Source organism: Haemaphysalis longicornis, unplaced genomic scaffold, assembly GCF_048455015.1.
Source record: "Haemaphysalis longicornis isolate Haplotype H1 unplaced genomic scaffold, Haemaphysalis longicornis Haplotype H1 scaffold_7, whole genome shotgun sequence".
Taxonomy (NCBI): Eukaryota; Metazoa; Arthropoda; class Arachnida; order Ixodida; family Ixodidae; genus Haemaphysalis; species Haemaphysalis longicornis.
Window position 1 is genome coordinate 56,675,189 of NW_027526422.1, and position 17,122 is coordinate 56,692,310.

The window sequence follows — 17,122 nt, forward strand, 5'->3', positions numbered from 1 at the left end:
AGCAGACGTTAAACTGGCGCGGTGTGTAGCAGTTTTCCGGATACTGGGGGTCTTATAAACGTATTTAATAGATTTCCCTAGGGTATTCATGTTTTTGTATGAATATTCATGCTGCCCCTAAACTATTGCCTTCCAAGCAACGCATTCAGGATAATAACAAAGCCCACTTTACAGGGGGCTCCGCACATAACAGACTGTTAATTTCAGTTTGCAAGCTTGGCTCTTCCTTATCGTTTTTGTGTATTGCAGTGAAGTCTCACGACAACGAGATGAGCGGCTGATAAGCATGATTACGCACTATCCGGCCATTACTATTTGGGAGTTTCTGCAAATTATTCGTGTTTTCTTTTAAGTGCAGACCACTTTAGGGGCTCGCCTTGTCGTCGTAGCTCGCTCGCTGGACCCAAGTTGAGCCCCACGGCCAGTTTTGTCGTTGTGGCGTGACCCAGAGGCTTCGAAAGCCAAGCGGTTTATATAATCATAAGCGTTCAAAACTCATGAGCCGCTGGCGCTTGCCATACGTCTCCCCGTTGTTGAGTGCAAAGAAAACTATAGGCACATTTGAGGCAAAATATACGTACGTAACCAGCAGCGCCCGCTTTCATTTAGTTCGGAACGCTCGTTGGGTTGGTTTTTACGATAGTAAGCCAAAAAATGTGGCAGTGCACGCCGGCACGTGTGGGAGGAACAGCAAGCACAAAAAGAACAGAACTCCCGCTGGTGCAGTTTCAGGCAGAGGGCGCGCGAGCACTGCGAAGGCGGGAAATTTGATTTGCATTTGGTGGTAGCAGTGAGCGGATAACGGCGCTACAACCCGTTACGGCGAATCACTGCGCTGCACTTCCGACAGCTTTTGCATTGAGTGGAACGGCTTCAATTTTTTCTTATTATAATTGCGCGTAGTTTCTGGCGCACTTTATTTTAAGTTCGGTGGGTGGAAAAGGTGCGTAGTTTTAGCGTAGTGATAGGCATCAAATCCTGAAGCGTGACAGTGGTCCTCGCGTGCCCTCAAATCGCGCGGCAGCACGGCATTTGGACGTCTCTGCACCTCCTAGAAGTCAGCCATACGACTCGGCAGCCTCGTTCCTACTATTTCAAAGACCATTGTCTTTCTTCGGCTACCTATACCCGGAAATTTTGGTCCGACACTGCGTTCAGCCGTCAGGCCACAAGATCAAAGCATTATTGTGCAAGGGCAAGGTTTTTCCAAAGATATAGGCAAGATTTTTCCAACTGCTAAGCCTGGTGGTATGCTTAATAAATGTCACGACTGTTCAGCATAAAGAAAATATTCAAAATTTTTGAGGCGAAATATAAGTACATAATTGGCAGTAGCAGTATTCTTAATTCAAATACACACTCGATTGTTTTTTACGGTAGCAAATAAAATAACTCGTGAAAATGGCGTCTAAGAGAGGCGAGACGAAAGTAAGCACTTAAAACATGTTTCCTCGAACCATTCTATGAAAAATGAGAACAGACGGTTCAAAGAGATGCTGCGAGAGCAGGGCTAACGCGGGAAAATTGAATCGCATTGAGCACATTTCAATTCACATGTCAATTCACATTTATTGTGGAAGGAGGGAGGAGGGAGGAGGAATAGCATCAGGAACAAGAGAGGAGAGATAAGGGGCTGTTACGTGGCTGAAGTGGCAGAAGACTTTCTCGTTTCGACGAGATTAGAAGCGAGGGAAGCAGATACGCGGCGAATGTATTTTTCGTGACGTCAGGCTCCTCAGCTGTGGAATTGCCGTAGCCGTTGTGGAGGAGGACATGTTGTAAGAGAGAAGGATTTCCTTAGCAAGAGCGAAGGAGCGGTAACAAGTAAAAGGGCATCTCTTTACGGCTTTGCACTCCCTCCACCATTTCTAGCTAAAGCTTTCGCAGTGAACGAGGCTGGGGCATCAGGTTCATCATCATTATAATGATAATAATCGTTATGACTATCATCACCCACAGCCTATTGGTGTCTCTCTCTCTCTGAGGTGTCGAACCACTACTGTGGCGTGCTTTCCAGCCCACTTTATGGCTCCAAATTACAGACAAGTTACAGATGCACCAGTATCAGGCTTATAGGGGGCGGAAGACGGAGCTCTATAATTATGATAAAACGTTAAAATAGCTTTCAGTTGAGTTTGAAGTGCACTGCTGACAAAATGGTAACCCCAACGACAACGAACTCCTCCAAGTACGCCAGGGTGTGAAGACGGACACCAGAGTTAAAAACGAGGGCGAATCCCAGCTCACGCAACACGCGATCGCCCAGCGGGTTATCTGTACTTAATCCTCCCGTAATAAACAACCCCGGACGCAGTAACTTCGAGCCGCCCGAGTTCGTTCAACCGTTTCAGCTTCGCTAACACCTTACCGCAAAATGCGCGGTGGCTACCGAACACCATCTCGGTGCCCAGGTCAAGGAGGATGAGCGTAGTAGGCAACAGGGCGCCAGACGACGGCGATAAACGGAAGACAGAGATGGGAAAAGCAAGGGAAAAAAAAAAAGATAAAATGCGTCGCAAAGCCCGGAGCGGTTTCGCTCTCGGCGCGCGGTCACTCGAGTCAACGAACCTGGATCCGCAGACGAGCCCGCACCGCCCCGCAAATAACGGTGCTTTGGCGGCCTCGAGCGGCCGTTGCGCGCGCACGTAACGAAGCGGAGACATCCCTCGCGGCTTCCCGGGAAAAGACGGAGGCGGCTTCCGCCGTTGCGAAAGTGTCCGGCTGTTTTTGTCCCCGCCCTTCTCGGTGACCCGGAATGAGAACCCTTGGGCCGGCCCTCGGCACGTCATTCCGTGACCCTCAGCCGCAGCTTCCGGTTTTACTCCGAACGTGTGCACCGCGTGCACATGCTTTCCCGTACTCCCAGCTTTGTAAATAAAGGGGTTCGCTGGATGCGGCTGAAATCATGAAGTTGGTGCTTTGATTCTTTTTTTGCGTGCTTAATCGTCAATGGAACCGCTCAGGGAAGTTTCGTCGCAGACTTGACAGTAATAAAACTACAGTAAATAAATTTCTTTCTGTTGTAATGAGTAATGCAATGAATTACTTTTGAGTGTTGGTAATTCAGTTATGTAATAAATTACTTCAGGTCAGTAATTTTATCAAAAATTACTCATTAATTTCACAATTACTTTTGACTGCGATATAGCCTGTCCGCTTCTCCTACGGCATAAAAAGTTGACCAAGAAAAGTTGACCAAGTAGATATCCAATGTCTCTGGACATTGGAACTTTACGAACGCGAAGGAAAGAACGCTTCGATGAGAGCTCTGCCTGCTTTCTCGCGCCTTTTCGTTCCCTTTTTATGCGTTTCAAAGGAATTTCAAAGTAATTTCATTACTTTTGAAAAGTAACAGTAATGCAATGTCATTACTTTCGGCCACCTGTAATTTCTCATGTCATTTAATTACATTTTAGAAAATTCTAGGAAAGTAATGAGTAATGTAATTTAATTACATTTTACAAGTAATTTTGCCATCTCTGTATCGTTGAACTCTTAATAAGTGGCTTAAAGGGGACGCTGGGAGAAAATGCAAGTTTGGTTGATTCATAAACTTGCATTGATCCAATGACATATATGATAATTTTAACGTAAGCTACCCAAATCTAAGCTGTGCATTGAGGAAAACAGATGAGGCAGTATACTGGGTCACCAGCCACTTAACAGCCTAGTCGTTACGACGTCGGCGAGGTCGCGGGTTCGATTCCCGGCCACGGCGGCTGCTTTTCTGATGGAGGCGAAAAGCAAAAACGCCCGTGTGTACGAGATTTCGGCGCACGTTAAAGATCTACAGGTGGTCAAAATTAATCCGGAGCCCTCCACTACGGCGCGCCTCATCGCCTGCATTGCGTCGGTGCGTTAAACCCCACAATCAATCAATCAATCAATCGTTACGACGTCGGAGGGAGATGTTTGCGATTGGCGGCCACCGCCCAAAGCCATCGCGAAGAAACGCGACTGCGTGATTGTGGCGGTGCGTCTAGTTCCGTTTGATCGTATTACTTTAACTCTAAGGCTACGTTCAGAATACCGACGTAAGAGCCATGTCGTGAGCTATGGACGTAAAAAAACGGCGTGTCACGCTGTTCGGTAGGCTGAGACCTGAAATGACGTCATTCTTTAAAGATATTAGGACAGTTGCGACAACAGTCTGAACCCTCCCTAACGTGCACTAACACACCGATAAGTATGTTCTTAATATTCTCCATATTCCGTGCTTTCTGACATCGTGGAGCGCAAATTTGAAAAATTTCACGTCTTTAATCTTTTTTCGGTGAAAAATGACCTTCGGGGCTTGATGCGAGTTGAAGGAGTTACCAAAGACTAGTCGTTTCAAATTAGACGCAGGACTATGTGGTCTCCATCAAGCTAAAGTACTTTAGCGTGAGATTCCATATTGTCGAGTAAAAATATTGAAAACGAGCGGGATCATTATCTATGTACGTGTAATTAGTGTTCTATTGTTGACGGAGGGCACGGTACTGGTAGATTTATAATTGGTATGCGTGAAATGTAGGTCGAGCGCTTTAACTCATTGGGCACTAGCGTAATCGTTAGAATTGACAAGCCCTGAGTGTCAACTAAAGAATCAGCACAGATGAATGCATCTCAGCAGATGGCATAGGTTGGCGCCACGGTACATCACCGGTGCAGTGTAGTCAGTCGTTTGTTGGTGGCCGCGGAAGAAACGACCAACTCGTAAATTCAAGTCCGTCGCAAGTACTGCATGCACCCTACATTCGATTCCGAGACAGCAAAATGAGCTGTGAGGTTCCTGCATAAATTTTTAGTATACGTTTTTTAAGCAGCAATATCTTCTACTGCAAATTTTACTGAAAGCAGAAAAGGTGAAGATTCGCATTACACAAGCTAAAAAATATATATTTCGGTTACGAAGGCAAGACGATTTCGCGGATACACCAGGCTGGCGACTAATGAAACATTGGCGCAGGAAGTAACAGATGCACACCTCCACCGAAGTGAACCATCTCTACAAAGCAACAGAGGCGTATGAGTGAGTAGACCTTTACATTACCGAGAGCAGCGAAGAAGAGGATGATCCCATGGCACAACCTGGTGAGGTGCGAATACTAGCGCAGCGACGTAAGTCGAACGCGACCTCTTACCTCGCACCCCGTTGAGGTGCGTCGACCAGCAACAAAAGCACACATCTCTACGAGCACGGCGACGATGGACACTGCGCCAGCAGTGTGCCGCAAGGCTCTTCTCGCTGCGGCACCGTCGCCCAGCGGGACCCGCGCTACAGGAGGGCCGCCCTTCCACCAAAGAGGCCACGGGCGCCGAGGGCAGCACTACGGTGGCGTTCAATGACGATCCCAAGCACTCAGGGACATCCCGTTGTCGGTCGGATCACAAACTCTCGTGCTCGACACTCCGAACTTCCCCTGCCCCCTGTCTTTGTAAGATTTATTTACCACATTTTTTCTTTTGCGGGGAAACTTTTTTAAACAGTGAAAGAGGCAATCAATTATCTTAAGCCGGTGCGACTAAAATTCGTAAAGGAGCGTGTTTAGGTAAAACCAAGATAAAAAATTTAAGTAATTAAAAGCGGGGTGCTTTAGAAGTACGATTGAGGACTGAAAACGGCGTCGGAAGCGTCATTCAACCCTTCCCTAAACAGGGATTGAAAATTGGGACCGAGGTGTTGGCATAGCATTCGTACAGTTCCGTTAACGACATCTGCGAGACTGCGAGTGTGCAGAGATGCTTCTCTGCGTATCTTTGTATCATGTGAGAATGCCGATGCACTCACTCGTTCCCTGACGCGCGGTTCTCCGGAATGCGGAGCGCCGAGCGCGCGTTTTGCCGGACCCATCATGCATCGCGCAAGCTGAGACCCTATTCCTGGAAGAGGTGGTCGACTCTTGCAGTACATTAGTTCTATGTTGAACACACAGTCACCTTCATCGCGCATGCCCGCGCTAATTTCTTATTCTTTATCCTCTCTTTATACCTCTCTCTTCCTCTCTACTTCTTCTTTTCACTCCCCCTCTACTTCCCTTACCCCGAACTGGGCTGCATGTAGGTGAGCTCCCTGCCGAGCTCAAAAATATCCCCGTCCACTTCCCTTACTTTTCCTTTCCCGCAAACCACAACCATCGCTCAAACTCCACCACCGCCACCACCTGATGGATCAATTTCCGGACGTGAATCGTAAGTAATAAAGTCTCTCTCTCTTCTAGACCACAAAAGGATGGGTGCGCCGTATGATAGCCTTCATAATCATTTTGTAAAGAAACGTAGCATTTAAAGACCCCGCCTAAGTTGCGAATGGGATCAGATCTTACTATTCAAATGTAAACGATCGGTTGGCGACGCACTGTAAACTCACGCGGCATTTTAGCATCAATCTTACGTTTTCGATTTGCACCTAGATAACCGGGCCGATAAACGTCCGTGAATTGTTGAAAGTTAAGTTCAAATAAAAGATGTGTGAAGGGCATGCCTCCAGAGCCGATCTACCCCCAGCAGGCGGATCAGTCATTGTGATGAGTCCTCAAACACCTTCTTATGTTCGTTTATTTTTCTCTTTTTTGGCTTTGTTTGTCGAACAGCTTCCACTGAAATAGCCCGTGTGGTTTTTTTGCACAGTGATGGTGGTAATGACTGCCTTCTCTTTGTTCGTTAACTTGTCAACGTGTACGTACACGTTGACATGTATCGATTTTCTGATATTATATCTGCTCATTAAAGACAGCTAACATTTAAAAGGGGGAAGGGGGGGATTAGAAGACCAAGAGCTTTCAAAAATATCATAAGTATCCCCAACACCAGTCACCCTTAGTAAAACTTTACAATCCTTGAAGCAGTAGGTATCCACGCTTTATTCGGAGATTGCATAGACAGACCCAATAATAAACTACCGACGATAATAACAGAATAAACAGTAGCGGTAGCGCAAAGAGATCCTAGAAGAGAACCCGGCAAACTATATCAGGAAACGAAGGCACCCCTTGCAAAACGCTGAAATGTCAAAGTGTCAAGCTTGGACTGGGGAGAAATAGAATTGGTAGAGCTGTCGAAACTAATAACACAAGTAAAGATTGAAGAAACGTCAACGAAAAAGGAAGCAGCATAAAGGCAACTAAGAAGAAGCTTGCCATTCGTATATGTGGAATTTCTGCACTCTGGGATGAAACTGGTAATACAATGAACGGCGTGGACGAGATGATGAAAGAAGTGGAGAAGCTCTATGTTAAGTATTGCGCAACATTAGGCCAGGAGACAGTGCTGAAAGAACTAACTTGATTTGCGACGTGCCAATAGTAACCAAACGCGAGCTGGAAAGACACTATAGAGGAGAAGCTGCAAGAGACGACGAAATAACCGTAGGTCACATAAGGAGCGAATGAGACACTGTACTAATAAAATTTTAAGAACTACGTTCAGAATTGTTTGGGCCTTTCAATGCACCCCTGATCTGAAAAAAAAAAAATGTCTACATAATTCTGATTTACAAAAGAGGTGAGTAATTAGCGACACGTCAACCTACGCTCTGTTGTATACAAACTGTTTACATAGATAACTATTAACCGCATAAGCTACAACCTAGGATATCAACAATCAAGAGTACCGGATAGATATGGGAATGGTTACCCGACATAAATCACATCCATGTCATCAATCTGATAATAGAAAACTTTGCGGAGTATTTCACAGAATAAAAAAAAAGCCTTTGCGTCTGTAGATACCACTGCAGTACCGGAAGCATTAAACTACCAGGGAATAGAGGAGTCTTACATAGGACTCTTGGACGTCATGTGGGAAGGATGCTCGGGAAAGATAATCCTTCACAACAAGAATGAAAAGTTCCCGATCAGGAAGGGAGTGAGATAAGGAGGCTTTTTTTTTTAATTGTTTACAACCTGTCTAGAGGGGTATTCATTAATCATGAATGGGAGAAATCAGGATAGCCTTTGGGCAACTTGAGGTTTGCGGACGAAACCGTGTTGACTTGTGAGTCAGGAGAACACCTGCAAAAATTGATGCAGGGGCCGCACTCGGAATGCTACGTCGAAAGGTTAAAGATGAATGAGCAGAAATAGTGTCTAATAGACACTCAAACAGCCTCACCTTTAGTCGATAAACATAATAATCTTGGACAGGTTCTGAGGTCTCATGCCGACCACGAGAAAGAAATTCGGCATATAATTTGTATTTGTTTGGTGTTATCCGCGAAGCACTCTCAGATAATGAATAGTAGGCTACCACTGTCTCTAAAAACATTTGGCTGGCGATTACGATACTCCTTAATGAGAAATTTCTGCGTAGGTATTACTGCAGTCTTGTGGGTGACGGTGCATACCTGCTCCATCTCACGAAGTGATCACCGCATCAGCGAACGCACGAAGGAGCGTATAGGTTGTATTCACTGTCGAGGCACGCATGCAGGCAACCATCTGACTGCACCGTCACTGGCAACGTCGGGCTCCGCGGGATAGCGGTACTTGTCCGTGCTAAGCACATGACGTGTGTTCAACGTTCCAAACTCTACCACACCAAACGCAAAGCAATGCCTCGACTCCAATCTGAGTGCGATAAATAACATCTCTGTTGACACCACCATTGATAATCGGGTTGAAACGGAGCGGACGACGTACGCCAGTCTTTTTTTCTTCTTCTTTGGCGTGCGGGTGCAGTGGCACAAGCCGCGCTATGTCCGTGGCGCTTCGGCCCTGTCCGTGGCCGTTTCCAGTGTTGCCAAGCGAAGAATTTGACAGCTAAACTTCTCAATGAGTACCGCCTATACTCTGTCGTTGTCTCGTAGCCCGTCGCCGCGGGAGACTATGTCTGGTGCCGTTCGCCATACTTTCATCTTCCGCTTTCCTGCTCCCTCTACATTCGATTGCCTCTTCGTTCTCTCGGTTATCTCTTAGCCCGTTTCCACCGGAGAGAATGTCTCGCGCCGTCTGGGCATACCGCCCTCCCCCCAGCACTTTCGCCATACTTTTCCCCTCTGCTTTCCTGCTCGTTCCATCACGGTTTGTCTTTGGTGTCCCCTTCGTTAGCTCTGTTACAACGAAGAAAGACGGCGCCGTGAAACCACAGGAGCGGGCGTTTAAGTGCTGCGCGCTAAGTTTGCACAACCAATGCGTACTGCTGGCGGTGACTTGTGGGGCAAATACTTGGAGCCTCACTAAACATCTAGAAAAAGATCAGAACAGCCCAGCGAACAAAGGAAAGACTGATGACAGGTCTTATCAGTCTGATGATAGGAAAAACGCTTAGGCATTGGAAGCGAGCGTCTTCGATCAGGAAACAAAGTCAAGTAGAAGACAGCATAAGTCAAATAATGGAAATAATGAGAGTTGAGCCTGGTCGTATATCGAGACGAAATGACAACCGATGGACCACTAAGGAAATAGGGTGGCTACCCATTGACATGACTAGACCTAGGGGAAGAGTATGAAATCAAAGTACACAAACTTCGACGGAGGAATAAAATCAGAAAATTTGGGCAAAACAGCACTCAGACATCGGAAGACAGGAACGGTTGGTGGAACATGGGAGATTCTTTCATCGTGCAACTTCACACAAATGTTTCGATCAGAGTGAAAGGGAGATGAAGTGAAAAAGTCTACTTGTACGTCAGGGCGTACCTTTATCGTCATCAATCAAACCCCCTCTTAACTAAGCCTAGTGATGCATGACTATCGGTATTTGTATTGACGATATTGCTAGTGGACTCACAATCGAACTATTGATGATGAAGTGAAAAATCTATCGAGGTAGTGTCGATAGTCGCCCACTGGTGCGCCATCTATATACAATGGATGGTCATTACATTGGCATTCCCGGTATAATTGTATTGATAGCCGACTGTAGCAAAATATTAATGAAGCTATTTCGATCTTCGACTGTCGAGAAGTTATCGTCAAGAGAGGGAGGAATTTTATTGAAATGAAATAAGCACAGAAAGGTCGGCCTGACGGTAGTATATCTGGCCAGCTATTCTGTGTGTGGGAAGGGAAAGTGGAGAAAGAGTGTGGATAGAGGACGAGAGAGAGAGTGGATAGAGGGCGGAGAAATAAATAAAGGGCTATGTATAGAAGATGCCTATACCGATACGGTGTATGTGTTAAAGTTAAGCCGGACGGGCCTCAACTACAATATCTCTGAGAGGCCGCTGCTGCGCAGAAATGTCAGCACAGCTTTAAATGCCTTGTAGGAACGCTTCGCGTCTGGCCAAGGTCCCAGCAGCACTTCTTCCGACACCACACGACAGTCCAAACGGGCCAATGTACTCACTAATTGTTCTAGAGGTTGCGCATAGCGTGGACAGTGGCAGAGAACATGCGAAATAGTCTCTGTTACATGGCATGTCTCCCAGTCGGGGTCACTCGTAAAGCCAATGAGGTGCTTGTAGCGACGGGTAAAGGCTACGCCAAGCCGTAGTCGGTGAAACAGCGTGGCGTAGTTTCGCTGAATACCAGGAGGTAACCGAAACTTGCAGTCGTCAAATACCATCTATAGTTACATTTACTAACTTCACCAACATGTATTTTGACAGCTGGCGAAGAATAGCCTTTCCATGAATACATTGTCTCCGAAGCACTGAAAGTAACAACGTTCGCACAATTATTGGAGTAAGTTCTATGTGTGATCGAACAGCTGTAGAAACGGTGAAGCAATCTTTTGGAGACGATGTCGATAGCACATTGAATATTATATCTAAACATTATCGTTGCTGATTTCTTGCAGCAATGATACTGCGGCACTTTTGAAGATGAGTGTGAGTGCATTTGCCGTGCTTTTTCTTTTTAAGGGCTATAGCCTTTCTGGGCTTACTTATAACCGAAAAGCTTGGCCTGCCTGCCTGTCTGCCTGCCTGCCTGCCTGTCTGCGTGCCTGCTTGTCTGCTTGTCTGCCTGCCTGCCTGTCTGCGTGCCTGCTTGTCTGTCTGTCTGTCTGTCTGTCTGTTCATGCACCCGGCCAAATGTTATAAACATTCTGAAACGATAATTGAAGCCACTAACTCTGGTACCATTCGTCATACTTGTCAACATTGTTGAGCAAAAAGAAAACATTAGACATTGCTAAGGCAGAACATCAATACATAGCTGATACTCGCAGTATTCCTTTAACTGAAAATAGATGTCTGCCTATTTAAATCAACGTTCTCACCCAAAACTACAAAAAGGGCTCGCTCCCAGGCCCAGACCTCGTGCCGGCATTCCAAATCCAACAGTAGCGAAAGGTTGTGATGGATGGTGCGCGAGAAGTGGAGCGCGCTAAAATTGAATTGACCTGTGCAAGCCTCCACCGTGTTTATCGTTAGAGGGACACGGGAGGGAAAAAGTGTAAGAGGTGGGTGGGGAAGAGGACAGAGGCATTTACGTGGTAGGGGCCACAGAATACATCTTTTGACAACATTTGCAGATAAGTAAGCAGATATGCGGCCATTGTTTTAAACTAGGACCATACCTGTCACTATATCGTTTTTTTTTTTCGGCCTCCCCCGAAACCAGTAAACATTTTGATACTAATGGAAAAGCTTTCTGCGATTTTGGAAATAGTCGATTTAGAATGTAAATATAATTTATTGGCGTCAAATTCAACAGCTCATCCCCCTTTATTAACCCGCACTACATATAAGCACCAGCTGATATGTAGCTCAAGGTCTCCCTTTTGAACTCTCCCGACGAGGACATGAAGCGCAGGACTTGTACTGGTGGTACCATCTGGCGGCGCTTGAAGTAAACAGTGGTCGACCTATGCCTGAAGGCGGCAAGGGCACTAGGCGTTTGAAATGCTCGCTCTTGTATTTTCCAAACGTACCTGCCAGTCGTGATTTAGACAAGGTCTACAAATATCGGTCCAGGTGTTCACTTCATAAAATTCTGCAAGCGTTTCTTTCCGGACTCCAAACTTGTCGCAGTTCTCGTGCCCTCTCTCAACTTGGCTTTGGTTCTCGTGCCCGCCTGAAACATGCGTTCCGCAGGGTGCTATTTTTTCTCCATTTCTTTTTGAGTTTTTGCATTAATGAAATGCACAATGTTCTATCAAACTGCAAAGTCTCTCAGTACGCTTATGACTCAGCATATACACTACCCGTATTAATTTATCTTGTGCTATCAAAATGCTCTAAGATGATACGATAAAAAAATATTGGACTTGTTTCATTCCAATTTGTTGAAAGTTGACCTAAAAAAATTTAATTTACTTCGTTTGGGAAATCATCTCAGAAATATTTGCCTAACTACTAAACGGTAATCGCATTATTCACAATGCACTAACTGCTTTTGCACCCACGCAGTGTCCTGTAATTCATTTAGGTATTGATATGGTTTGGCTCGGGTTTACTTGGGAACACTCACCTTTGTAACCGCAATGTCCAACTTCGCAGAATGCCTGGCTTACTCTACCGCATAAAATACTTGGTACCATTGTTTGTTCAAAAATGATCGTTAGCTCACTTTTTAGACATTAACTGTTTTGGTGCATGAGCACACTTTGCATGTCAACCACAAGCAATATTCCCTGGAGCACAGTGTTGCATGTTAGAGTTGACTAGCCGTTTGGTAAACAGTCGTCTAATACACCTCTGCCAGCATGTGATCCCCTGGGGTATGTATGTAACTCTGCGCTAGGTCTGACGCACTAGCGTACTCATTTTTCAATGGCGTGTGCACTTTATTGACATGTGTTTAATACCCCTGTCACACTGCAAATCCAATGTCGGTCAAAGTGAATGACATTAACTGTTAATGACATTCGGTTTGGCCGTGCGGGTCTACACGGCCAAACGCATGTCATTTGATAGTAACAGCGGTGACAATTAGCGAGCTCGCAAAACCGCTAAAATACATTTCAAGTGCATCTAGAATGTTTTCATAGATAATATACTTTTTAAACATCCCAAAGGATTATTTCTTAAAGATAAAAAAAAGAAGATCACCGGTTTTGGTGATATCAGCAGACATTACAAGCTCAGTCAAGTCCGCAAAAAATCCATATAAGGGTAGCGCGCGCACTGGAGACGAGATTTTCTTTTTTGTTAGCACTTGTTTGTCTTTCTTCATTTGATAAACAACATGAAGGAGAAATATAAGTTTACTAACGGATTCTAGAAAAAGTATTCTTTGGTTTATTACTGAACTTTCTTCTCTACCGACGCGTCACTGCTGTCGAGGCTACTCATTTGACTGCTGAATGAGCTCCCGAACCTCAGTTAGCCGCTAAATGTCATTCGCCTCAAACGCCGTTCGGTATTCTCATGTAGCGCCGCATTAATGGCATTTAGAGCGAACAACATTTGCCCTAAGTGTCATTAGACCTGCCGTGTGACAGGGGTTTAATACACCGCGACGCGAATCTTCAACCATAGAAATATTCGCTCCCGCGCAAACAGCAAGCGTGGCCGGGATTCCAAAGTGTTCATTCATGCTCAACATAACCACTCCGTCCCCCTCCTTTTTTTTTTCTTAAAGAGCAACCATGGTGGTTCTTTGCCGCAATACTCCGCTGCATTGCGAAAAATACTTTCTACGGCAATGTATGCCATTTTTAATCGAATACGATTGTTTTGCTAGACGTCTCTTGCAACGATACCCGAAACAACGCAAAAATACGCTTTTATTTCTAAATATATTTTAAAACACCGTAATTTAATAAAATTAGGAATAAGAAATCCACGTTTACTTAATGCAACCTGTAGCGGCAATTGAGACACGTCGACAGCCGCCTCACCGGCCCCCTTTGCAACCGACTTGAACCTTCCCGATACTTTGGGGAGACAGTTGAGTTTACCGTTGCGTTTAATTGTGTGCGTAACCCGCTGATTTCACCATTGCGTTGACCAATGGAGCCGTAAGCTGCATAAGATTGCCTCGCTTGTTCCCCACAATCCTTTTGGTACGTATCGTTACGTTACCCTACAGTGTTCGAAGCGAATCAATTCTAGTTTGTGCTGATCTATAGGAATTCTTGAGAATCAAGATAAGCCCCCACCACGCTAGCTAGTGCAAACGCCGTGCGGGTATTTAGTCGTCTCCGAAGGAATTCCGCAAAAGAGACGGGACAACTCGCGGGTTCTGTAGGTCAGCGGTACCGTTCACGCAACGGGTACATTAAGTGTTTCGGTAGGATTCGAACATGTTGCACGATAGTTGCACGAGAGTGTACGATAGTTGTTTGTCACATTGCTAGAATTACCGCAACGTGATGCTGTAAAAGCCTACCTTTTTTAAAGCATAACATTAAGTCTAGCGGCTTACTGCAACAACTTTAGTCCGTCTGTTCAGTTCATTGCGAGTCATCCGTGAGGTCTCATGCATTGTAATCATCCCCATATGGCGTAAATAGCAAGCACTGCCGGTAGCAGGGCTGACCTCTCCAGCCAATATTAAGGATTTCTCTCTCTCTCTCTCTCTCTCTCTCTCTCTCTCTCTCTCTCTCTCTCTCTCTCTCTCTCTCTCTCTCTCTCTCTCTCTCTCTCTCCCGTGAGATAAAATAAAGGAACGCAGATGTTACCCAGACTGAATGCGCAAAACCATATTACATGACGTAACTGGATGCCCTAAAACCCTAGGCGGAGAGAATAGGCCGCGCGAACAAAAAGACTGAGATGCAGCGTCTCGGAATGGCCAGAAAAGCTACAAATTGCGTCCTGACAGGCGTTTCAGGCCGCTTATATGCAACCACTGCTGTCTAGAGAGCGTTAATGCAAATAGCGGCAAGTCTTTTTCGTCGACGCCATTATTGCACGGAAATGAAGCTTAGATCGCCGACGTTTTCTTTATATGTGCGGGCCACGCGTTCGCAGAAAAATACTGATAAATGTATACTCTGGCCATCGAATGTGGGCAGAGCACAGAGTAGTCGATTAGAAGAAGGCCTAGGAGACCAACGATCTATGTAGTGAGTGCTACGTGCGCGCTTCCCGGGCCAAAGAGTCAAGTGGGTGAGTGAGGGATTTATTGGGGATTTAGAGGGATTAGTGTCGCGTTGGGCTGCCGGCATCAGCTCCACATCGGCGTCCCTAGGTGTTGGCTGTGATCATTTCCAACTATCAGTTCACAGAACAGACGATGTCTGCTAAGATATCTGTAGCTGTAACGGCGACACAATGCAGAGTTCTTGCTTTGTACGCCTAACGTAAAACGAATCCGACAAAAAGTGATAAAACAAATGCCTCTCTGAGCGAGAACGCTGAAAAGCTTTTATAGCGAATATATCAGCAGTACGTTCGTCGGCGTTATCATCGTTGTTGTTGTCCTAGACAGATACGCGTTGCAGCAAAGCCAGATTTGTTGCGGGAGCTCTATAGGCCCCAACGGAAAGACGGCTATAATTGCATCAATTTTAATCAACTCGAAAATATTGATTGTTACTTAGTCTTACTATTTATTATTAATTAGTAAATATTAGTCACAGTGGAGTTGTGAACTTTTGAAACTCCCTCCTGTTGTCATACGTGGGCTTCCACGGGAGCAGAACGGTTACAGAAAACGGACAGTCCGTTTTATCTTTTACGTCGATAAAACCATTTACCTAAAAATCGTTTTATCTACGTTCGACTGCTGAGACGACTACATAACTGCGGTGAGCTTCACCTCAGCCGGTATCACGAATAATTGTCAGTTTCAGTTTTAATACAAATAACACGAAGCCGCGCACCTAATTCACTCCTGCACCATCAAGCTCGGAAAAGCCACCGTGAAACGTTCAGCCCAATGTTTGCCTGCTCGGATAAAACCTTATTCCTTCAAAGCTGCGTTAATCTAACTGTCTGAAAAGTATTCTAAATCCCAAATTAACAATCGCATTTTGTCTTATAGGCTCGTCGGCACTGGACTCCTCTCAATACGCTCGTAACAAAGTAATGCCAAATTGCAATTCAAACTTCATTCGTTATTCATTTTGTAGAACAATTTCGCTGTCAAATCATTTGATCGGAATTAAAGTCAATCATTTTTTTTTTTGCGGGGTTGCGCACTCTGTGGCAAATTGAGTCATACCACAGTAAAATCATAACGCCTGCAATGCTCAATGCTTGAAGAACCGACCACGAGTACAAAGGCAGCATAATGCAGCAAGTTGGTAAATGATCGCTTTATTTCAATACACCGGGAACCGTTTAGTACGTTTATTAGTCCTAGTACGTTTCACGCATGTATATCATGGCCACCGAGATCACCCCGTGTATATATACTTAGACCAAACCCGGCCGGCAGGCTGAGCTTGCAGCAATCATTACGAAGTCTCTGGTTCGGTTGATCGTGGCAGTCTCAAGCATGCACTTATATAACGTTCTTCGGCATTTGTTAAAAAAATTATGTGAGCAGTAAGATTACCAATAAGATCTTCAGCGCGTGGAACACCGAAAAAAAAAAACAATTTAGGTCTTCCGAGCAATAAACATGCAGGTTGTAGATTATTTTCACTTTTCATCCTCTCCCCTGCCTTTGTATATCGCTTTTTCGAGCTCTTATCACAGACCCGTTTTCAGGGACGGCCAATATTGCCAGGATTTAACGCCAGACGAATGCTGTGGCTCATCCCATACGGCACCTATTACAGCCTTTAGTACGGCTTCTTTTCCCCCCATTTTTCGGTGCGGGTCGGGCCCGTCGCGCACATGCAGGGGCAAAACGTACGATGACACAAGCGGCCAAATGCGCCGGCACTACGCACCGAGACCTCCCAGCACCTGCGGACCGTCACGAGCCGATGATGCAGGGGCATCGCGGGACCACGTTCGCCCGCCGTCGCTGCCTGTAGCTCGCGAACAATGCGCGCTCCGCTACTGCCGCTGTACAGCCACGGCGCCGCCTTGGCAGTGGCCCCTGCGCTACGCTCCGCGTCGTCTTGGAGACAATTCAGTGCAGCGACGTTCACTGCGTTCCTTAGACTTCAATGAAACCTGTTGTTGGGCGAGTTCGTTCATGATTATGGAAACAAGGTTTACCGCATTTTGCTGCGAGGACAGTGAACAGACAAGAACGGTTCACTGTCCTTGTCATTGTAGTAATTGCTCTAAACATTTTTTTTTCGTGGGTACTTAGTTCGTATGTGTGTTCATTGTAAAAGGTCAGGACCGAAAGCCTAGGCTTAATGAGGGTCGGCCGGAGGAGCCAAAAACTTTGTTTCATAAAAAAAA

The 17,122-nt window shown here is 45.7% G+C and overlaps 1 protein-coding gene across 3 annotated transcripts in view; it reads right to left on the bottom strand.

The window, feature by feature from the left end:
• Nucleotides 1-16,754, bottom strand: part of LOC144145708 (uncharacterized) — a 183,868-nt gene extending 167,114 nt beyond the window's left edge. For all 3 annotated transcript variants that reach the window (XM_077677392.1, XM_077677394.1, XM_077677393.1), the window contains exon 1: nucleotides 16,657-16,754. In XM_077677392.1, the coding sequence (XP_077533518.1) occupies nucleotides 16,657-16,707 (51 nt within the window). In that variant the 5' untranslated portion in view covers nucleotides 16,708-16,754. The remainder of the gene's footprint in view (nucleotides 1-16,656) is intronic.
• Nucleotides 16,755-17,122: the final 368 nt, after the last annotated feature.